This window comes from Suillus plorans, assembly GCF_016647745.1.
Source record: "Suillus plorans strain S12 chromosome Unknown HD556scaffold_5, whole genome shotgun sequence".
Taxonomy (NCBI): domain Eukaryota; kingdom Fungi; phylum Basidiomycota; class Agaricomycetes; order Boletales; family Suillaceae; genus Suillus; species Suillus plorans.
Window position 1 is genome coordinate 95208 of NW_024537389.1, and position 22674 is coordinate 117881.

The 22674-nt window shown below is 48.3% G+C and overlaps 8 protein-coding genes across 8 annotated transcripts; 5 read left to right on the forward strand and 3 right to left on the reverse strand.

Moving 5' to 3' along the window:
• Positions 1–245: 245 nt before the first annotated feature.
• Positions 246–2180, forward strand: HD556DRAFT_1227807 (uncharacterized protein; the record flags this gene model as incomplete). Its single annotated transcript, XM_041297187.1, has 5 exons — positions 246–536; positions 588–1471; positions 1528–1714; positions 1760–1851; positions 1910–2180. The coding sequence occupies 5 exons, from the start codon at positions 246–248 to the stop codon at positions 2178–2180; spliced, it is 1725 nt and encodes a 574-aa protein (XP_041165543.1).
• An 811-nt stretch (positions 2181–2991) lies between these two features.
• HD556DRAFT_702095 (uncharacterized protein) lies at positions 2992–4965 on the forward strand. Its single transcript, XM_041311347.1, has 6 exons — positions 2992–3402; positions 3455–3513; positions 3565–3641; positions 3701–4310; positions 4361–4491; positions 4548–4965. The coding sequence occupies exons 1-6, from the start codon at positions 3378–3380 to the stop codon at positions 4690–4692; spliced, it is 1047 nt and encodes a 348-aa protein (XP_041165544.1). The 5' UTR covers positions 2992–3377; the 3' UTR covers positions 4693–4965.
• Positions 4966–9040: 4075 nt separating this feature from the next.
• HD556DRAFT_1331368 (uncharacterized protein) lies at positions 9041–11048 on the reverse strand. The gene is made up of 6 exons (XM_041301763.1): positions 10317–11048; positions 9919–10254; positions 9722–9857; positions 9530–9671; positions 9377–9477; positions 9041–9323 (listed from the first exon to the last, which is right to left on the reverse strand). The coding sequence occupies exons 1-6, from the start codon at positions 10909–10911 to the stop codon at positions 9140–9142; spliced, it is 1494 nt and encodes a 497-aa protein (XP_041165545.1). The 5' UTR covers positions 10912–11048; the 3' UTR covers positions 9041–9139.
• HD556DRAFT_1331370 (uncharacterized protein) lies at positions 10983–13218 on the reverse strand. Its single transcript, XM_041301764.1, has 7 exons — positions 12373–13218; positions 12151–12318; positions 12042–12086; positions 11857–11986; positions 11662–11806; positions 11510–11610; positions 10983–11456 (listed from the first exon to the last, which is right to left on the reverse strand). Exons 1-7 carry the CDS (start codon positions 13028–13030, stop codon positions 11288–11290), a joined length of 1416 nt encoding a protein of 471 aa, XP_041165546.1. The 5' UTR covers positions 13031–13218; the 3' UTR covers positions 10983–11287.
• Positions 13219–15377: 2159 nt separating this feature from the next.
• Positions 15378–16739, reverse strand: HD556DRAFT_702321 (chromatin associated protein KTI12). The gene is made up of 5 exons (XM_041311348.1): positions 16680–16739; positions 16322–16630; positions 16112–16272; positions 15975–16054; positions 15378–15924 (listed from the first exon to the last, which is right to left on the reverse strand). Exons 2-5 carry the CDS (start codon positions 16473–16475, stop codon positions 15396–15398), a joined length of 924 nt encoding a protein of 307 aa, XP_041165547.1. The 5' UTR covers positions 16476–16630; positions 16680–16739; the 3' UTR covers positions 15378–15395.
• Positions 16740–16778: 39 nt separating this feature from the next.
• Positions 16779–19389, forward strand: HD556DRAFT_1331395 (uncharacterized protein). The gene is made up of 5 exons (XM_041301765.1): positions 16779–17587; positions 17641–18214; positions 18277–18318; positions 18367–18486; positions 18541–19389. Exons 1-5 carry the CDS (start codon positions 16815–16817, stop codon positions 19198–19200), a joined length of 2169 nt encoding a protein of 722 aa, XP_041165548.1. The 5' UTR covers positions 16779–16814; the 3' UTR covers positions 19201–19389.
• Positions 19390–19420: 31 nt separating this feature from the next.
• HD556DRAFT_702380 (U3 small nucleolar RNA-associated protein 6-domain-containing protein) lies at positions 19421–21315 on the forward strand. The gene is made up of 7 exons (XM_041311349.1): positions 19421–19539; positions 19586–19633; positions 19686–19830; positions 19888–20059; positions 20109–20488; positions 20537–20889; positions 20944–21315. The coding sequence occupies exons 1-7, from the start codon at positions 19510–19512 to the stop codon at positions 21052–21054; spliced, it is 1239 nt and encodes a 412-aa protein (XP_041165549.1). The 5' UTR covers positions 19421–19509; the 3' UTR covers positions 21055–21315.
• A 261-nt stretch (positions 21316–21576) lies between these two features.
• On the forward strand, positions 21577–22643 carry HD556DRAFT_1227494 (glycoside hydrolase family 43 protein; the record flags this gene model as incomplete). The annotated part of the gene is made up of 3 exons (XM_041297167.1): positions 21577–21892; positions 21948–22317; positions 22376–22643. 3 exons carry the CDS (start codon positions 21577–21579, stop codon positions 22641–22643), a joined length of 954 nt encoding a protein of 317 aa, XP_041165550.1.
• Positions 22644–22674: the final 31 nt, after the last annotated feature.

Genomic DNA, 22674 nt, shown 5'->3' on the forward strand with positions numbered 1-22674 from the left:
CAGAAGATCCTCCCAGCGAGCCAGAGACAGAGGTTCTGGTGTCTCCACCATCCTCGCCACCAAGGCAACGCTCACTCGTTCAAACACCTGGTGTTTCTTCCAATGATGAAGCACGTCTTCACAGAGCTCTTTCCTCAACTTCAACGACCTCGTTCCGACCTTCTACTCCAGACTCTCCATTAGATAACTCTCAGTCCCAAGAGCAGGCGATGCCATCATCCTTCACCCCCCCAGGAACGCCGCCAATGACCAGTTCCGCTCCTCGGGACGAATTTTCTCCTGAAGCCATTCCCACCTTCGCACTCACAACTCCACCGCGCCGTCTTGCGTCAAGCACTTCCATTCTTGACTTCCGCACTCCATCTCCGCCTCATGACCTTTCTAATCTTTCTGTTCTCCCTTCATCTTCTGAAGATGAAGCAGAGACATGCGAGGCGGATGTTACACCCGTCCGAGTGGATGAGGATGGCCCTGCCAATCCGAACTATACCGCGATGAAGACCCCGAAGCCTCCTGGAGCGTGGGCTGCTACACCCGTACCGCCCAAGCACCTGAGGGAAACATCACCACCTCCTACTTCATTCGAGTTGGCTCCGACTGTATCATTGTCATCGATGCCTCTATCTCGAGCCATTTCTGCTCCTGAACGGAGTTCGGAGATAAAGGTCCCAGCAGGCAATGGACTGCTCACGCCAATACCTTCTCTGTCGCGCGCTAAGTCTCTTCCTCTACGCACCCCGGCACCCCCTGGGGCATGGATGCTCACTCCAAATCAACCCATGACTCAGAATGGACAGAATGGTTCTGCCGATCAATCCCAGTTTGGTTCTATCGGAAGGAGGAAGAGCATTCTCAAAGTACGCTTTGACGTCACGGAATCAGAGGCTTCAACTGCTGAAGTTGAAAAATCGCCTTTACCTTCTGGACGCGTATCTGCGCCAGACTTTCTGCCTGATAGCCACGCACGACAGGCGGAGAGCGACCCTTCAAAAATGATCAACGGTTCTGCTCACGTTGATGTCGTACATGATCCAGTGCCAGCAAGGCCCGTCACTCCTGAACGTTCTACAACACCCATATCTCGTGCCAATACACCATCGCCACGTTCGCTGAGAAAATCCCCCACCGTCAAGGTTGTGGATGCATTCGGTCGGGAAAGGATTGATGACCCTCCAACATTGGCTGATGCACAGGATATTGCGAACGGGCATGTGGATGCGAAAGACGTAGTTCGTTCACTGTCGTCAGCTGAAACTCCCCGCGCTCCTCGTGTCCAACACAAGAGTAATATTCGTATTGTCGATGCGATGGGAAGAGAAATTGAGGAAGAAGTCGACCCTGTGATTGAACCCCTATTTGAAGAAGAGCTGTTAGTTCTGCATGATGATCCGCCCGTTGGTCGCACCAAAACACTGGCTCGGATGCGGCAAACGCTTCAGGAGTGGGCCGATGGGCTAAGTGATGGGGACAGGTAATATATCCAGTGTACGGTTCAAGACAAATGCTGACTGATAGGAACTGCAATAGGTCTGCTGATGATCTCGCTTTGAATACAAGCCACCTTGAGGAGCTAGAAAAAGTTTCGAGGGCAGCGCGGCATGCTCGGAATCAGTTAGCTCAAAACCTTCGTGTTGAATCTGTGAAAGAGCGTGACCTGGTGCACAAACATGCGAAGGACGCTGTGAGCCGAAGTGGGCTTTTGGTAAGACAAAGTGTATATGCATTCGTGTGGTCGCATCTGATTGGTTCCCTCGACTAGCCGGCCATCATTGGCGACAACAGTTCTTTCCATCGTGGCATGGCTTTGCTCGGAGTTGTGGCCCAAATAATCTTCGTCCTTGCGATGTGGCGGTAGATATCTTCATTTTGTATGAAGGTTTTTTCACTGACCTGTTGACTGTCTGCATAGATTGGCACATGTCCAAGCTCGCCGACTGTTTTATACCGTCTATTATGATCCTCTATACCCAGAGTTGAATCCCTTACCTGGACACTCCCGTCAATTCTCGCCGCCCTACCCCTCATTTATGTGGTCGCTTTCGAGCGCGTATGATATTGTAAGACACGAAGGATGGTCAGCTTTGAAAGCGGAGCTACAGGGCACTGTGCGCCGCATTGGTCAACATGCTTGGGAGAAGTGGGGAGAACGCCCTTACACCGGAACATGGCCACCTACGTGACCGTTATGATTATGATGCTACACGCTATCTATTTTTCATGATATTTTTGTTTTCTTTCTATGATATCGTCGAAAGGTTTGGTTGAATACTGTCTAGTATTAATATGATTCTTCGCAATTATGTAGACAAGTTGACATGTAGTTCCCGACTCTCGAGCACGTCATAACGTCAGTCATTGTCTATTGATGCGTCTATCATGATGTAGTACGATCCTTTTGCTTACGGTCAATTGTATACAGCGTTATCGGGAGTAAGAACCAGTGTTCTGCCGGTCACTGAACATTCGCCACAGCGCGCTCGATACACCTGGGATTCGTCCGGTGTTATATTTGCACATTTTGTCAAGTAGAGAGTTGCGCACCCTGCGCACTGCGCGTTTTATTTTCAAGATTTCCCGCTTATGCACACTGCATGTTTTCAGGCCCCCTGAAGCTCCCCCATAGGTTTGTCCGAATTTTAGCATTTTTGAGGCCGAAATTTGGCCAAATCTCTGTCCGGACTTAGCATTTTTGAGGCTTTTGGAGGGCCGATGTCTGTCCGAAGTTAGCATTTTTGGTACTTAGTGATTCAGGCGCACTTCGGGGCAGGTCATGTAGTGACTTGGAGATAGATACTATAGACTTTGCCAGCGCAGGCCAGTCTGAGCCCTGTTCTCGTAATGAAGCTTCCTGAAGATCTTGCGCGGCAAACACGCCGAATTCGAATTCGAAATATAGAACTCACATCTTGACATACCTTGTTTATGTACTCCCAGTATTGCACGGTGCACAACGCGGAAATGTCACACTTTGGCGGAGGTCACACTGTGTGACCACTGACCTCTATCCGACTTAGCATTTTTGACGGTCGAAAAGTTGCATTTTTTAGGGCTGATTTTGGGGTTCTGGACGGACAGACCTATAGGGAGCTTCAGGGGGCCTATGTTTTCAAACACATTGAGAACTTTGTCTGCACACTGCAATCTCACTTTGACTCCGGTTAAAAGCTAGCGCTGAACGCCGGCTTACGCCGCAGCTTTCTTATAAGGTGTGAATCTAACATCACTCTTCGAAATCATGCCTCCCGTCCGTCATTCCACACCCACAACCAGTCTGAAAAGTCGAGCTACCGCTGCTGCTGTGGAGCCAGCTTCAAACCTGGCAGTAACAAAGGAACCCCAGGCAATACCAGAATTGCTGGAACAAGAAGATATCGAAAATGCAGATTCAAACACAGGATTCTGGTACGTTCGTTGCAACTTACGGACCATGTAATTTGTTTACCAGTCTTTGCAGGTTTGCGCCAACTGATTATCAGCAGAATTCAGAACGGTGGTGATGGGCCCGAAGTCGAGGTACGAGAAGCTGCATGTTCCTTATCTTTCTCAGGCTGATTTCCGTGGTAGGTATTCTCGGACGTTTTGGAAGAAGATTATCAGTATATTTTAAATGTTATTGCTTCTGACGATAATATGGTTCGCAAGTGAGTGTTTTCGTCCTTTTTCCAAACGTGACCTGATTGATCACTGTACTTTACTTCAGACCGTCATACATCCCCCATCTCCACCAAATCGTAGCCACCCTATGCTCCCCAATCCATGAGGCGATCCTGGTGCCTTTGCGCACCGCGATGGGGATCATCATCGACTCTTTCGTCATTCCTGACGATTTCAAAGTCTCACTACCTATTCATATGGGGCTTATGGTAGACGCGCCCGCTACTGCAGAGCTCCCTTCTACTGATGACAGGTACTGCCTCGGAGTACCAGACATGGTATTGATGTTTCAGACACGCGACACTGATATCCGTCCATATTGGCCGTTCGAGGTGTCTGTCTCTCAGACCTCTGAAGCTGCGATTGCAAAGTTGCAGAACTTCGGTAACGGCAATGAGCACGTCTTGGCTGCCACCCATATTCACATTGCGGAGGCTTGTAAGCACACCCTACCCACGTATGAATGGGGCATTGAGAAGGAGCTCCATCGGAGGGGAGTCCAGATAGGGGACTTGACACGCTTGGAAGATGGTGGATTCGCGTCGCTCTCACACACATGGTTCCATCCTGCGATAGTCACTATAACTACATGGATACGCCCTCCTAAGAGACCGTTGAGCCTGAGGTCTCGTCATGCTAGATATTATGCGAGTGCTGTATGTATCCTTAGAGTCGTCTGATATTAATGCTGACTTCACATTCACAGGTACTTTACCCCGACGGAGACGAGAGGGGCCTGGAGAAAGTCCAACATATGTTCCAACGGACGCTGGAGAGAATCCGCGACGCAGTTGTTGAGCACTTACAGACTGAGCACGCGCATGAAGATACACTACTGTAAGCACTGCTAGTATTTACCGTTATCGTAAATTCACCAGTTCTATTATTTTCAGCGACGCACTTCAGACTGTGAAGGACTGGTCTCCACCAAGCGAGGTACTTAACTGGAAAAAATGCACCAGAGAACTGCGCGCAGCAGACGGGATTCGATCGGTACCGCTCGTGGCACCGCAACTTCCTCAAGCGTGCTGCGGATGAGAGTGAGGATGTGGGTAAAGCTGGAACGAGCAAGAAGAGAGGAAGTATCACATAATACATATCGTTCCTACTTGTGCGTCTCGTGCAAATCGACATGTTTTTCATCACTAGTTTTCAAACTGTATTACTGCATGTTTTCATCATTTTACGCTGTATCGGTGTTCGACTTGTACGATATGTTTCCTACAATACGTTTCCCATTATATCACACCTACCTCACTGTGATGTTCTCGAACTCAAAGTTATCAGCATTGGCAACTATTATACTGGCAAGCCTGAGTCTGCGGGTGTTCACGGGATGACTGAGCTTCGACATTTGAAAGGTTTGTCTTTGCAAGGGCAGAGGCTCTCAAGTTTGAAAACATGCAGCACGTGCGCATAAGCGGGAAATCTTGAAAATAAAACGCGCAGTGCGCAGGGTGCGCAACTCTCTACTTGACAAAACACGCAGCGCGCATGGTGCGCAACGCGCAAATAATAAATATAACACCTCCAGATCACGAAATTCGACACAGCCACTTTAACTGGCGCGTCTTCATTTTACTATCTCCCGGTGAGCACTTCTTCGCAATCACATCATTCCTCAGCAGGACAGCGCAACTATGGAATATCAAAACCAATCAACCCATCGGAACACCACTTCATCATGACGACGGCTTGACCAATCTGACCTTTTCTCCAGATGCGGCAAGTTCCCCTTCACTCGCTGCCAGGACGGTCACATATATACCTGGGATGTTTCTCAGGCTGCTATTGTCAGAGAAGCTGGCCTTTCAGATATTGTAATATTAGATACATTTCATTCCAAATGATGCTGACAACGGCTTCCTCAGGTCGACACTACACTGTGACCAGCTCCAAAGATGAAAGGTGCCCCTCGAATACCTCTAGGGTTCTTTGACGATGCACTGCGAGAGGCCAATGTATGTGATCTCCGTTTATTATTCAATCCTGTGACTCATGTCCTCAGTCGCGCATTCATCTATCCCAAGCCTATGGGCCATATGACCACCCCACTCTTGTACCACGCCGACACACCCTCAGTCGCTTTTCCTCCTTCTGGCGTCGCTCAAAGTCTCACGGGGAAACTGAGCACCATACTCGACCTCTATCCCATTCTCTCAACTGGACTCGAAACCGTATATCTGGTATGCTACGCGGATGAGATGGATCGGACAATGGGTTGCGAGAAATCGAGGTCCCTTGCACAGCGGGAAAGCCTGTGCGTTTTTTCTCTTTCACGATTCTCCTTTCTTGCTGACTCGTTTTCGCGCAGAGAAATTATCACGCTAGAAGGAAGCCAACTGCTAGCTCGTCTCGACCTCCAAAAATCCATACCACGCAAAAACCTAACGCATCGTCATCACAGCTACCTCCAACTACCACTACCTCGACGCTTTCTGCCGTCACTGGTACTGCTGGGGCATCGGGAATACCCTCGCGTCCTCATATCACCGATGCTGGATGGCGCGCTCGTTTCGTGGGGTGGATTTGCTGCATGCCTTTCCAGAACGCAGATGGTCACCATTAGCAAGCGACACTTTGACTTCCATGTTTCATTCGTATTTTGCTATCTCAACTATCGTTAATTCATCATTACCATTGACTCTTCTGCCGTCATCGCACAGTACGGGTGGAGGCTAGGAAGGTCTGACCAGGATAGCAGGTAACATTACGATTTGGGATGAGCACGAATTCCGGTCGAAATATTTCTTAACAGTAACATATCTACAGTTGAAGCCTGGACAAGTTGGTCGGTATTGTGGTCGGTCACATCTGAGAACCAAGGACTTGAAGCTTGAAGTTGTTGAAGAGCGATCAATCGCTTCCGATGAGTCTCGTCTAGCTTCAAGTTGTAAAGGTTGCTTACTGACTATACTCTATGAAATGCTGTATCGATTGTCCAGCACCGGCAGGTCCCTATTTTCTTGTTATACTTGTATCTATCATAATTCCCCGTCGAACTCATTGCCAGCCTTACGTAACCATCGATCGTAGCCTTTCATGTTTGTGACTGGATCGAAACTGCACATCATTCGATCACCAATGGAAAAGCAGAAACATAACTCACCAGTGTATTGCTATGTACAAATTTACCGGCCTCCTCTGTGGGGTTCATCGCCAGGATTATAGCAGATTTGAGCACCAGTCGGCTGATATTACAAGGCGCAAAGGGTGTGCTATCAGGTGAAATTTTGAAAACGCAAACTACTACTACTACTCACAATGAGAACGCAGGTACTCTCTTTATTGCAGCAGTCCACGGTCTTTGTGCAACTCTCGCCATCTGGCTGACACGCACCGACAGACATTATAGATGTTGTCAGCGCAACAATAACAGTGAGGAAAGAGAAGTGCATTGTTTGTGCGAGGTGGTGCGAGGTACTTTAATAATTTATTTGGGGTGAAGATGACTTGCTCTTATACTCGTGAAAAAATAATGTTTAGTGTTTTAGCCAGCATCATCATGGTTTGGGCGTCCGCCGTCCGGTCATTACGTGAGAAGCTGAGCTAGTCTCTTGCCCACTGCCAGCAGAAATATTACGGCGTCCATATCACAACTTGATTTGAATGTAGACCCATGGGAACGTTAACATAGCCCCAGTACGGCTATGCTCATGTCAATCGACAAATTTCACCCCACTCATTTACTTGTATGCTATATTGAGCCATTTATTGATAATGACCTTATATTAACTATATCATTCAATCTAGAAGTTCGCGCATGGGATTCGTACTGGCTCTATCCTCTCATACATGTTCGTTTACTGTCTCCCAGAAGACGAGTACTCGTACATCTCGCCGCCAGTAGATGGGATTATGCAGTGGTCAGGCAATGGCCAGTCTTGCCGATCCCATACTTCCCCTCTCCGGCTCTTCATCAGCTCGATCATCAGAGACCATGTCACAGTGACATGCTCCAAGCCAAACAAGCAACGGATCTGCCGACGCAGGCGGGGATGCCAAATTCCATACGGAAAATATGTAATGGTGGCTCGAGTTTGGGACTGTAGAGCAATTCACGCTATACAGTTATAAGAAGCAATAGAAGCAAGCCAGAGTGGTCTGAAATCGATAGCAACCTGTATTGAATTGCTCGCTTTGCTCTGATCAAGGCTGACATCATTATGTGGGGTGGTCTCGCACACCAGATGCAGACAAAAGGTACATCTGTCACTGATTGCGCCAGTGTCGATTGAAATTCTAACATCAATTTGTAAATTTCAAGTCCGCACTGCCGATTCTTTTTCATGTCTTGTACCTATGATGCATGTTATACAGGAGTCAGCGAACCCGGGCCCATGTGTGCTCCCGATGAGTGAGTCTATTATTAGCTCGCCCTGGGCTATGTTTATCTAAACCAAATGGGTCATTGATTTAATCAAGTCCTTAGAACCACGAGCACTAGGTGTATGTAGCTGGGCTGAAAAGATAAGAAAGCACGGCCATCCACAGCATTGCTTCGTTGTCATGTGACCTGCTCAAATCATGGAAACGGCTTACGTGTTCGTGATTCATGATAACAAAGATCTATTCACTTGTATGTTGTTACCCCCCATTGCAATCGATATGGACGGCTATCAGAACTTCGAGAATTGGCACGACGAGGTACGTGGACGCAGAATCACCTCACTTGAGTCTGACATTGACTCCATTGGGCAATGGCTACCAGCCCGCAGTGCAGAAATGGCTCCAAGAGCTGTGTCAAATGCACTCAATCCAGCCTCCTGACAATAACATTCCATTGGGCGCGCGTTTTCGCCCGGCATATGCAACCGCCAGACCGCAGCAGGAGAATGCAGCGATTGTAGCACTCGCCGGTGCAGTGCAAGAAATGAGCAAGCATCTTGTTATTCCCCCACCCCCACCTGTGGCTCTTGCCCTCCCCGCTGCGCCACCCTCTGATTTCGCACGCTCTCTTGAGGTCCTCAGTGCGGCCACCAACATATCAGATGAAGATAAGTTGGAGATGATGCTGTTGTTCTTAAAGAACAAAGACGAGGCCATCGTATATCTCCACATGAACAATCGGCTGAGGGCTCCCTGGGTGCAGAGGAGGCTGGGCGAAATGAGGATTCATGGTGCATGATTTGTGAGACCCCATTTGTATTTCCGTTTGTACGTCTTCCTGTTCCCATGTTTTTTCCCCTTTGGTAGTCAGAACTTCAAAGCTTCAATAATATCGGTGCGATATACAGTGTACTACTACGTACTTCCTCATCTCGAATAACCAGTTTGTTTTTCAAACTTTCGTTAAGCCGTAACTTTGCAGTAGTGAATTTTACAGTAGGTTGACAGTCGGTAAACCTTGACATACATGGCAAGTTACAAGTTACAAGATACAACACCGTGATGTACGATGAAGTGAAAGACAAGATAACAACACAAGGACAACATTAGGACAACACGACTTACAAGTACAACTGACGACATAACTGTTGCGACTTCACTTCGTACCACCTGCTCCCTGCCGTGTCAGATGCCTTAAAAAGCCACGAAGCATAGCATTTGCATAAGGCCTTTCTCCTCGGGAAACACTTTCACTGATCTGATCCAGACGACTTGATACTTCGGGTGTGCTGCGGAACTCTATCAGGAGCTCTAGTTCCATTTTTTGGATATCAGGGTACCTGTGGTCATCGAGGGTCAGCGATGATCATGCTGTAGAACCAGAAAGGCGTACTGAGCTGTAAACCATGAGAACGCCTCATCCAAGATATTTTTCGAAGATAAATTGGATTTGATTGCCTGGCACGCCAGAGCTTCCAAACGTGCATTTTTGAGCTTCGGGATTCTTGTTAATCGGTGTGCCACATAAGACGTGAGACACACAAACCTTAGAGGCAAGTCGGTACATCGACTTGGGAGAACAGCGTAAAGTTTGAGTTGTGTTGTTGCGCCGGCTGAGCGGATCTTTGGACTTCAGGGGGTGGAAAGAAATTTGGCCAGTGTAGCAATAGTATACGTAGGATGCCCAGCTGCACGAACAATTTGAGTCATTTTGAGCTAGTCAGAAAATGTAGCTTACGTTGTGAATGCCGTGTTCTGAACCAACACTATTCGCTGTGTCGGAGAAAAGGGTTGGGGCAATGGCTCAGCCCTCAGTGTGTCTGTCGAGCGGAAACCTGGAGGCCGCGTAGCCTCCCATTCCGCCCACCTGTCATCTAAGTAGTAGACTCAACATGAGAGATCACCTCAGGCGCAGGGAGAAGGAGACAGACTCACTGTCATCATCCGAACTTAAAGCACTGCTATCGGAAGTGGTATCACTGAATGTATCACTAAATTCATCCAACTCATGCTCGTAATGTCCAGAGCCAGCAAACCAGCTCTGGCTATAACGATAAGAAGGGGGCTGGCTAGGCACTCCTTGTGCTTTTCCCTTTGTTTTCGTTTTCACTTTCTCCTTCGTCACGGTCTCCGTCTTAGTTTTCTGTTTCACTTCTTCTTCCCCTGAGTCGATGTCGCTATCGAGGTAATAATCATATCGCCCAGTGGTGTTCATCATCAGCCCATTTTCGCTGTCGTACTGAACGAGTAAAGAATTTTTTTTGATAGATGCTGAAAGTTAGGTTCATTACTAAGTATTGTTTGTCGACCAGGTAAGATAAGAGATCACCCACAAGGGAGAACTGGCGCAACACCGGCGCCGTGGTCTAAAATTGCACTATTCGCATATACGAAACGAGTTTCTCCTGAAGACTTCCAAGTTGCACGCTTGGACATGGCATAGTACTTGGTGTCGGTGAATTCGCCGTTGTTCATGGACTGCCTAAGAGCAGATACAGTATTAATGAGGGGATCAGCGATAACTGGAGCAAAGTTTGCTTTCGTAGCGACCGTAAACCACATGTAAGGGTGTGCAGCAATAACGGACGGCGAGAACGAGCCAATTAGCGCGGGGGGACCATGGCCAAAGTCAGCAATCGAGACCGTTCTGCTGTCAAAAGAAGGAACCTCTGGAGTAGACCCATCTTTAAGGCAGACAGTCACCGTGGCAGCGTCTGTCGCCGACGGCGAACAATGGGTATGATCGAGGTAAACCTTCACTTTGGCAAAAGACCAGCCTTCTTGAGAGTACTGCAGCCCAAAACGCCACCCCAATCCAAACTTTTCGCTGTAAACTATGGTTGAACCCCCTTGTAGGCATTTGGCAAGGCGTTCTTCCTTAGTTTCCAACTGGAAGATTGATGTAACTGAATCAGATAACTTCTGCATGGTGGATGAAGACAGCGAGAAGATGCTTAGGCGCCTCTCTGACCAGTCTCTTATCTGCAAGGCAGTGCAGTGTGACGGACGCCGCCTCCATATTTACTCGGAGTTAACTGGCAATAAATGGATCCCGTAACTCTAGACTGCTAGTGCATCAGGGAAAGGGAATTCATTACAGAGTGCTACAGACCGTTCTGTGGCATTCTGTAGCACAACTTGAATACAACCCGCCGATGGCTTAACAGTGAGTAAGATTCAAATTTTGACACGAGCTCATAATACGCGTGAAGCAGGTCGCATCAACAACAGTCAATGCTACAAGTTGGTAATACAATGCAAAGTTCACGCGATGAATAGAGCCAAACAACGGACGCCATAGGGTTCAATTCTGGCCAGGCATCTGCATAATTAACGCAGTGAGAACCGGTCCAGCGTTGGGCATGTTACCCATGGCAACAGCTTCCATTTTAGCTGGGAGACCCTGCACAACTTCTGACGCATTCCTATGTTTCAGCAGGAGGGAAATTTCCATTATTCTGACGGCATCATGCCTTTGAGGAGTGGTAGTGAGCAACACGTAGATGTAGAATGAGAACGTCGATACCTGGAAGTAAATTTGGAGAATGCCTCATCCAGTATGTTGGCCGCGGACAACCTGGTTTCAATGGCCTTTAAAGCAAGTCGAGATAATCCTTCATTGTTAAGCTGTAATTTTGAGCTCAGATAGATACGTTGACACAAGTTTCATGGAGTTACCTTCCTAGCCAATTGATACATCGACTTCGGGGAGCAATGTGGTGGACCATCTTCTAAGCGACTTTGTTCGTCAGGTGTACTTTGAGACCGCAAGCTTGCAAAGTTGACAATGCCAGTGTAACAGTAATAAATAAAGGCGTGCCACCTGCAAAATCCATTCAGTGACGTTTGTAACACGAAAAAAATCATACCTACGTCTTCCAGGCAACGCCCTTTACGAGAATAACTCGAGATCCACGCTTTAAGTTCTCGCCGATCACAACTGGCGCCATCCCGACATCTCCAACAAGTGATGGCCGGTTGTCCAGCCGCTCTTGAAGTCCAGCTGTAAGATTGACAATGTTAACCTGACATACGTATGGAGTTTCGAGTTTCAGTACCTTCGATGCTAGACAAAGACGACATTGAACCAGTATCAGTCGTGTCTGTGAGGTAGCGATCGATGGGCTGTGAGTTCAAAGCTTCAACACTGGAATCAAACAAACAAACCTTCGTGTGATTTATTGTTGACTGGTGAAAGATTGTTGTTATTCATGACGATATCATCGTCATCCAGGTCACTGTCAGAATTGTGTTCATAACTCTCCAGGGAAATGAAAGGGAGAGTGTCGCCTTCAGACAGTTCAAAGAGGGAGAACGAATGAAGGTTTCCTCCGGCTGCCAACGGTACTCAGCAGCCATGCCATGGATAAGGATAGGAATATAACGTACAAAAGTCTGGTAAAGTTGTTTGCAGCACAGCGGTACTCGCATAAATCGGAATTGGTCTGGCGACTTTGCCGAGAGAGAAACGACGAGAATATGCTTGGAATACTATGTCAAACGAAGTTCCCGTCTTGAGCGATTGCTCGAGGACACGAAGGGCAGAGCAGGCCTGAGGTGACGCTCTAGGCGTTTCAGCACTGGTAGGTGCATCCGGTACGGGCCTGACGGATGCAGGTACAGCGAATGGCATGCATGTCAGTGTTTTGGTTAAGGTGACCTCCAGCGAGACAATAACATTCCCAAGCTTCTCAGCGGGACAAGTGATCAGCGGATAATTATCATTTGCGTCAAAACCACAAAATCCTAGGATCACAGCGATAGATGCGGTAAGGGACATATCACCATCAGGATGTGATGGAAAAGAGATCGTGACCTTGGCCAGTGTACCACACCATACATCCGGGCAACTATGGGAATTGAAGCATAGCTGAGTCTTCTTTCCCTTTTTACGGATGGTGAGGCACCAGCCAAAGCCCGTAACCTGAGGAGAGTGAAAAGGAGGCCTCTTTGGAACGGCAGAAATAGCGGCTACGGAGCCCAAACGAAACAACGTCGTAATGGAACCTGAAGCCGAGGTTTCTTGTAGCTTTTTGATGACGGACATTGGTAGGGCGCACTAGGACCTGAGACCACTTGTTATAAGTGTGGGCATCCAGAGACCCCTGGAGCTGCATCGTGACTCGGTATGTATTCAAAGTCCATTATGATCGTGGGTTGATCAAGGAAAAGGAAACTCGAGATGTTTGTTACTGGCACCCACAAAATATCAAGGAAGGATTCTCGGTAGTTTTGTGGATATAAATGGCAAGTCACCTTGCTTGCAAGGTCATATGCCAACCCGCGAATCGTCCACAATTACAAACAACGGCATTTTCCGCATTCTCATTTGCGATTGTGACCAGTCTCTGTCCTTCCAAAATACCGTTTCAACTGCGCTCGTTCCCTTCGTCTTTCCAATTACAAACGAAAGCAAGGTCATCGTCGGCGACGGCGCCTAGTTCCGAACCTAGACAAGCAAATATATACACAAATCCCCACGCCCAATTCACCATCGAGACGGAATGGAAAATCCCCCATGAATGCGAATCTCGTAGCGAGAAAATATTGTTAGCAGAGTAGAAATACACGGAGAACAAAACATATCAGTATCCGACGTCCGTATGCTGCAGCATCAATGAGTGTGGGGAAGACGCAACAAAGAAAGCACGAAACGAACCCACAATGGTTGTGGCCGAGTGCCTATTGCACCTGGTGTTGTAGTGTTAGTTGCAGGGGGCATTGTGGATGTCAATATGTCCATAGGCTGATTTTAAGATGAAGACCCCTGCTAAGCCATGCGATTGGCTGCTCGAGCTGAGCCGAGCCCGGGTCATGCCCAAGGCTTGGGCTCGAATGTTGCAAAGCCTAAGAAAGCAGCTTGTCATCTGTTTGATGTTCCCAGCAAAGGTTTTCTAGCACCCGCCACGTTACCTTCGCATTTTGCAGCCGCAAAAAATAGCCTTCGGCCAGCTTGGGTTCAGACTAGGCTTGAAATCTGGTGAGTGACTGCAAATTTTTTGCTTGTATAACAGCAGCTACGCAGGCTACGCAGGCTACGCAGGCTCCGCCTATCGCTGTCTCGACGTCTATGATGAGCTAGGGCCAAAGCTACGCACCGGGCTGGGGACTCTGATGTGATGAATAATGTAGTGCGCGCCAAGTGTAAGAGTACGACGGCTGACCAAGTACCCTTACTGAAGCACCTGACCCTGAGGCAGAGCTGGTAGCCTGGTTTCCGCGGTGACATACCACTATCAAGACATAAGAATCGTACAGTTCTGAAAAGAGAATACTATTAGTTTCTTCATCATGGGAGCATACGACATGCAGAGCCTTCATATAACTGTGTACATCCGAGGCGGTGCTTGAGGTACAACGTGTCAAACTTCGATGGTGTCCTGCATAGATGTTAACGAGCGAAGGGCACCGGGGCAGGGCATGACTCAACACAACCACTCAACATAGTTTAGCACTTTTGAAACGCCATTAGTAATACTCGCGAGTATCTACAGACATCGCAGTTCGTAAGCACAATTAGAATGTGACATGAGATACATACAGAGTAGGATCAGCCTGTACTGCACACATAACCTTGATAGAACCAAATACTAGCGTCAAAAATACAGAGTCTATCCCAAATATATCAGTAAATGTTGTATGAATTCACGTGTTCGTAGATCGAAGAGGCTGGGACACTGTGGATGACGATTTGCGGACTGGTGACGTGATACTTGTTCAGTTGTTAATGCTCTCGTTCAAGTTGAAGCACTCACGAGTCTGTGATAGAAACCCATCTAATTGTGTTCAACGAGAAGCGTGGATCTGATGTACAACACCAAGTACGGGAGGACTTATTTATGTATGAGTTCGAAAAGAGACAAGACGAGTGACCCAGCTCATAGAGAAGCAGAGCGGCGTACTCGAAGATGTTATTCTTCCCGTCAAAGAAAGGACAGGTGCCCGGATCCGCTGTCCACCCACCACGAGCATGATTGTCACGAAAATCGAAGATCACATCACACTAACCGGCATCGTGTTTTTGGAATTGAAGACCGGGGAAGTGTCCGGTATGAGATAAGAGACCACAAAACAAACTTGGTAGTGGTTCGGCATCATGCATCATGCATCAAGCCTTCTACAGTGAAAGGTGAACGAAAAACATGACTTCTGCGTATTCTCATACCACAATATTCTCCCCTGCGTAAAGCCTGGTCCTGCGCAGCATCAGGGAGAAGACTTCCTTACAAAAGTCATTCGAATGATCGAATGCTGCGATTCATCTATGAAAAGGTGAGACTCCATGAGAGATTGTGTTCACCTGCGTTAATCATTTGATTTTCGATGTACGTACCACATATCAGAAGCCCTGCATTATATTACTCCCGGGATTCTAAATTCAAGGCTCTTGTTTTGAATACTTAACGTGCAAGTTACCTCGCAACACCCAACCCCTCCTCCAAAAACTCTGCAAACGCACGTCCCACGGCGTCCTCTCCCCACTCCACCCTCCCTTTTTCCGTGCTTCCCAATGTCACAGCTTTCCGACGCGCAGCCACGAATTGGCGCTTGAGACGTTGTAGCTCTGACAACGTCAGTGCACGATGCGGGAGTGTTAAGCGAACGCGGAGCACAGAACTATCACTGGCACTGGTATTCGAACTAGGTTCGAGCGTATCGATGGTGAGGACGATAGGACCCCCGAGCGGGCCAGCAGCCTGACCAGCCATGAGCGCAGAAACCAGTGCATTTGTCGTATGCTCCAGAGTGCGGAGGGCGTCTGTGGGTGCTTTGGGTGTGATTTGGGTGCCGACGTTTGGAGGTTTGATTATGCCAGTTGTGACTGCATCTGATATGCGTTCGAGTGGAGGTGTTGGGTCGTCCCAGGGGATGGTGAAGAGTGGAGCGTCCCAGCGAACCATGGATGAGGGCTCTTCGAAGCGTTGGATGAGGGCGTCGAGGCTGTTTTGAAGTTAGCAATGGGTGGGGAGATAGAGAGGCAAAAGACGGACGTTTGAGGTTTATATCTCTTTCCATCTCCTCGTTCGTCGTTCCATTTCCGACATTGATCAGGCGTAGCAAGTACATAGACCTACTTCTCTCACCTGCATTAGTTGTGCGAGTGAAAATATCGCGGTCTATTACACACTGTAGCGACCCTTACGCCAGCCTCTCGGGCCTTGCAATACAGTTGGTATCTGAACCCCTTGATGTAGTTCATCCCATCTACGATGAGGATTGTGTCTTTGGCGATGTGCCTTGTGATAGCGGTGAAGAGAGTTGCGCGGGCGATCTTCTCTTGAAGGGAGTCTGATTTTCGGGTGTCAGTCTGAGGGGGAAAAGATAGGACAATATGTACCATCATATGACATGCGGCCAACGGCCAAGTCATCATCTGAGATGACTTTTACTTTGAGCTGAGGGCTTGAAGCTGATGAGAGAAAGTCATAGATTTGGGCTGTGCGGGTTGATTTTCCAGAGGAGGGGTAGCCTGAGATGGTGATGAGGGCCATTGAATGAGCCGAAGACTCAGATCCAGGATGTCAGAGATTTAGTCAGTCTGGAAAAACGAAAGTCTGGGACACGACGGCAGCCAACGGCACTAGCCGATCAGCTGCAGAGTTTTGCGAGCAAGAAAAAAACTCATAGTTGTTTAGGATTATAGAACCTGCCAGTACCATAGCCAAATCATCGTACTCAATAGTGCTTTCACGTACTATGGCATGAGCATCTCCGCTACTTCAAGTTACCATACGTGAAGCCAGGTTGGAAGCTTGTTACCAAGTTTCACGTTGATCGGTAACTTCCGCTCTCCTCTTCTAACCAGATGAAGTTCAAATTCAAGAAGCTGCATGTCCCATCCATCTTTGTTGACCGCCGTACACGATGTGCTCGCGCAGTCCGTGTTGCCTGTCCAAGCGACCGAGTCTGCTCATCCTCTCAGCACTGAATATACTACAGTAACTGCGCAACTTGGTGCAGTCATCAATACAGCTCACCGCCTAAATCATGCGCTGAACCAGCTTAATGACCTACCCCTTGGCGAAAACGCCACCAAACTCGTGGCCCTCATGAAGGAGCACACAGCTTTGACATCTTCAATCAATCAGTCAACTGCTGCCTCTGTTTCCCTCTCGTCTCTACTGCGAGGAGACACCAGAGCAATTTATCCGGACGCAAGTCCTCCACATCCTGCAAAGATCGCGGAATGGGGCCGTAATCTTGGCATGGAAGTTTTCGTAGATGGGTCGACGACTGTCCTCGCAGGAAAAGTACTTGTACTTGATATTGATATCAATGACCATGTCGCTGCTGTCAAGACGTCCTTCGCCAATAATGCAAACGGTAACGGGAACACATCGGCAGCACCAGAGCTAGATGCCTTTCTCGCGCAGGAAGTGACCCGCTGGATCAATGCAGCAAGACGCGCTGCTGGCATAGATTCAGCTGTCGGACATTCGAGAGAGGATCCTGCGATTGAAGCTGCACGCCGTAGCCGTGCAATACAAGAACACTTGCGATATCTTATGATGCTTGACGGGCTCGCGGCTGCCGAGAACGAGAAAGGACTTCGTTGGTTCATGGAGCCAACTGTAGTTTCGGATCACATCAGAAAGCAGGTTGCGTACGTTTGTTCTGTCGTCGTCCTTGTTTTATACTGATGCGTGATATTCACAGTTCACCACAGATGGAAGATCTCGATAAATTCTTGACACAACATGCCCTTCCATTGCCCTATCTCGTTGCTCCTTCGCTATCTTTCATAGTCTGGCTTTCACCCCGTGGATACCTTCAACTCCTTCGCAGCTCTCCGCCGTCCAAACAATCGTCAATGTGGAACATTGACATCCCTATAGCACATCTCAAGACATCGATGCTTGATACTCTAGAAGATGTCACCATCGCTACGCTAAAATTGGTCCCTTGCACTGAAGTAGCAAAGTCCAAGATGGACTCGAGCGATGTCCCTGGAGATCACATACTTCTGGCTGCCCCCTCGCAGATGTGGGTACTCGACTTCACCACTAAGCTACCACAGAATGGCGTGGTGATGTGCCAGAGTCGTATGCGTGTAATTCAAGGAATTGTTGAGTCCCGACCCATCGACATGATCTCAATGGGGAACATGTCTAGCATGGGCTCAATGTCAAGTCTAGGTAACATGAGCAATATGAACTTTGGAGAATTTGGTGTGGCGTCTTCACAGACAAATGGAAGCGGGGGAACTGGTAGAAGCTGGGTTGACTTATTGGTCAGTCACTTCTCTCTACAGTTATAGGCATATGCATGTGCTGATACCTGTACCTCGTCTAGGTCAATAAAAATTCATCAGCGGAATACTACACTGCAACTTATGTGTGTGGAACACGCCCAGGTACAAACACACACTGACCATTGATCTAGAAGTCACCGAATGACATCCATCCACCGCTACACCTTCGCCTTCTAGCACCCCCGGAACCAGGCTTTCTCCTCCAGAGAGTCCCGGTGAGGAGCGTTAAACAAGTCTCGCGAGTATTAGAGGCAAGTTTCATCTCGACCAAACTGTTAAGTTATGCTTAGAGCATATTCTTCCAGGTTGTTAGAGGACAATGCTGGCTCAACGAATCACTGAGCATACTTCAATGGTCGCCTGAAACTCCAGTGCTGAAATCATCCCATCGACCGTCAAATGCAGAACAAGGAATGCCACCAGAAGACGCAGTATCAACTACTCTACTCGCCTCGGTCCTCGCTGGAACAATTGCGCCGCAATCTATTCCAGTGAACGTCTATCTCCCCTCCAGTGCTTTGTCTGCATTGTCCCAACCAGTTGATCCATTTACATCACAACACAGCGGGCTTGGCATGGGTCCTCCTGCAAGCGCAGGCTCCAGCAGTGGTGCAAGCTTGTTCGGTCCGAGCGACTTGGAGATGGAGATGGATATTCCAGGGCTGAGCATGAGCATGGGTGGGAGTATGGACATGGATCTCGGCATGGATCTTTCAACCCCCACTGATCCCATGCAGCAACCACATGGTTCTGAAACATGCCCTCCCCCGATGATCGTGCTCACCTCTCCGAGGCCTGTGCCTAGGAACGGGCTGGTCGAAATACGGATCACGTCGGGCGAAGGACATGGGGAAAATGGTGTTTGGGTTGAAGCCTCTCCAGGTGTTGAGACAGGATACATGTCAGATGTTGTCAGGCGAGGAGGGGTGTGGAGCCTTCCTGGGCGAGTATGGAACAAAGGGTAATCAGCTGTTGGCTGGGATGCAAAGTTCAGCAAGAAAGATGTACTGTTGCCTATATTTTTAAATGAAGTTTGAGGAGCACTACATAGCAACATTGTGTGGGTGCATCGTAATCCCACTCATTCAGATCGACGATGGAAGGATATATATTAGGGGCTATTAAATAATATTGTTTTGATAAGTCACTTGCGGTAATAGCTAATTTATTTGAACGAAATTATCCTGATCATTTCGGGTACGACTCTATTCAATTTCTTACTATCGAATTTGCACTGATAGCTTCATCGAGAGACTGCTATCCACACATTAAGGATGGAGAGGGTACAATTTCAGCAGGAGCAGGTTCATTACCCCTTCAAAGGCTTGATTTTTGACTAATGGAACCTAGATGCTCGCAGAGCTCAAGGATCTCGTGCAAAAAAGTTTGTTCAACCAAGTGCGTGGGTCTCATACTATATCCCTCTAGTCCTATCTAACTCTGCTTCTAGTCTGAGGTTAAGCAGATTGTGAAAAAACGTACACAGTTCGAAACCGCACTTGTCCGCCGCATCCCAAAAAAGGGTGACTTCCTGCGATACGCGGCGTATGAGATGAATCTGGAGCAGCTGAGGCGGAAGCGCGTGGAGAGACTGAGTACGTGCTATATCTCAAAGTTTCCGACTCGCTGACTGTTCTATGGTTTCCTCTCAGAACTGGAAAAGACTGCACCGTCAATATCAGATTACGCTCTTGTTCGCAGACAATTCCAGATATTTGAACGTGCGCTTAAGAAATTCAAGTCGGACGTAGGATTGTGGATACAATATATCCAAGTCGCAAAACGTGAGGGGGCTCGTTCACTAGTAGGGCGCATAACAGCCAGGTGCATCCAGTTTAAAATTTGGTCAGTCTGTTTTTAACCGTGCATATAGGGCCCTCCAGCTCCATCCAAGAACCCCTGCATTATACATCATTGCCGCCTCTCACGAACTTAACCACATGTCCCCTTCCGCGGCACGCGCCCTCCTTCAGCGTGGTCTTCGACTCAATGCAGACAGCGTCGATATGTGGAGAGAGTACGTGCGAATGGAATTGGGTTTCGTCGAGGGGATGAAACGAAGGTGGACTGTGCTGGGAATTCATGAGGAAGGTCACCCTATTGTTGAGGCAGAGACAACTGCTGCGGAAGATATGGCGACATTGACCCCAGAAGAGATAGCAGCCGAGAAGGGAGGTGACGAAGGTGAGAGGGCACGGCAAGCCATTATGGATGGTGCTATTGTCAAGTCCGTGATTTTGAGCGCTGCAAAAGGTCTGTTTGTCATTCCTCTATAAGGATTCATATTGAGTTGGACCACAGCTCTGCCTAGTATAAATTTATTTACAGCTCTCGAGGTCCTAATTCGTTCGTATCCTAGCCAAGAGCGCCTTCGCACGGCCCTTCTCGATCATCTATACAGTGTTCTTAAAGACACACTACAAGGCGACCCTCATGTGGTGAAAATGCTGGCGACAAGAAAACTTCGAGAACTTACATCTCAAGAGAATTTTGTCATGGCCGAAAGTGAAGAATTCGTCGATGCCCTCCAAGCCGCAAATGAGTCCTTCTCCTTGGCTGTTGACGCCGGGAGCACAAACGCCTCTGGGATGGCTGATGTCTATGTTGAATTTGTAGAGGCGTGGTGCAAGTTGCCCACGCTGGATCCGAATCTAGTGAGTCTAATGTTGTGCAGCTCTCGTGGATTTCGGCTTATTCAACAAAACTAGCGTGCATATCTTGTAGCTTCCCTCCGGAAACTTGCCCGACAGCCGAACGCGCCGCCTTCGTTGCAGGCTGCACACGTCCAACTAGCATTGCCTTCCAAGAAAGATCTCTAGTTTGCATGTAGCTATACCGCAACATAAAATCACCATAATGCCCCGTGGTCCAAATGGGACCAGATTCGTGGAGAGTATGGGCCAGACGGGGAGATTATGGAAAGTGTAGGATCAACCCAACGAAAGTGATCACCTTTGGTATTCGTTTGACTAGCTCTCTCTGCCACCTTGCTCGTAGCGAGATGTGCGCTTGGTAATCCATGTTACATAGTACTGCGTACGCACATCCATCATATGTCATGAACATATAACAGCAGACATATCCTCGGCGATAACACCTTCATTCTGCTCCTGCGGCGGACAAGCACTGGATTTGCCTCGAGATCAGAAACTGACACAGGAAAGGTGATCAGAAGTCATCGCCGAAGGTATTTACTTCCCAACGACCTCACCCTGCTTGATGCAATCTCGTTTCAACGATGTTGGATGCACTGCCAGATGCCTATGAACCCGTTTTAAGTCGTCTTTATATCAAGGCAACACCAGACTTCCGTGGAATAGCTTTCCTCTGCCCCCTCAGTAATGCCAAGCTTCAGTAGGATCTTTTTTGCCCTAATATCTTTGGCCGCCCTCCCTCTGACTTGGGCTATAGTCAATGGTCCTGTCATTTCTGCCAACTTTCCTGATCCTGCTATCCTTGTTACTAGTGGGGGTACTTATGCATTTGCAACTAACTCCGGCAACATCAACATTCAGGTTGCAACGTCGACTGATGGTGGTGTAACTTGGGAATTGCAGTCTGGTGTTGATGCACTCCCGAATGTAGGGTCTTGGGCAACTGCAAACAGTACTTGGGCACCTGATGTCATTGACAGAGGGGATGGAACTTTTGTGATGTGTAGGTCTCGATCTTATACACCTCCAATAATATTGAACTAAGGCATGGCCTGCAGACTATGCCGCATGGTCGACCTCACACAGTACTCATTGTGTAGCAGCTGCTACTTCCGTCACCCCTGTCGGACCGTACACTCCCGAGTCGCACCCCATTGCCTGTCAAACTCCAGGCGGTGGTGCCATTGACCCCGCAGGGTTCCAGGATACCAACGGTACACGCTACATTGTGTACAAGGTGGATGGGAGCAGTCTTGGAGGAGGTGGACCTTGCGGGAATGCCAACGGAGAATATTCTACTCCCATCATGCTTCAGGAAATGGAGGCTGATGGTATCACGCCTACTGGGGAACCGGTCCAGATTTTGGATAGAGGGCAATCCGATGGACCCCTCATCGAAGCTCCAGCGCTTATCTTGCATAATGGAACGTAAGTCGATATACCTTGAACATGTACTTGGATCCGGGACTGACCACAAAAATCATAGTTACGTGCTTTTCTTCTCCTCGAATTGCTACAACACCGATCTTTATGACATCTCATACGCAACTGCACCATCTATTTCCGGCCCATACACCAAGGCTTCATCGCCGTTGCTTATGACTGGTGACGATGGTCTCACAGCACCTGGCGGTGCGACACCACGCCTGGATGGCGAGTTTATGGTGTTTCATGCAACCGTAAACACAAATCCGTTGACTCGTTATATGTATACGGCGACGGCGATGTGGAATGGGACTATTGTGAGCACATGATAAAACCACATCATGTTTCTAACGAAACGTG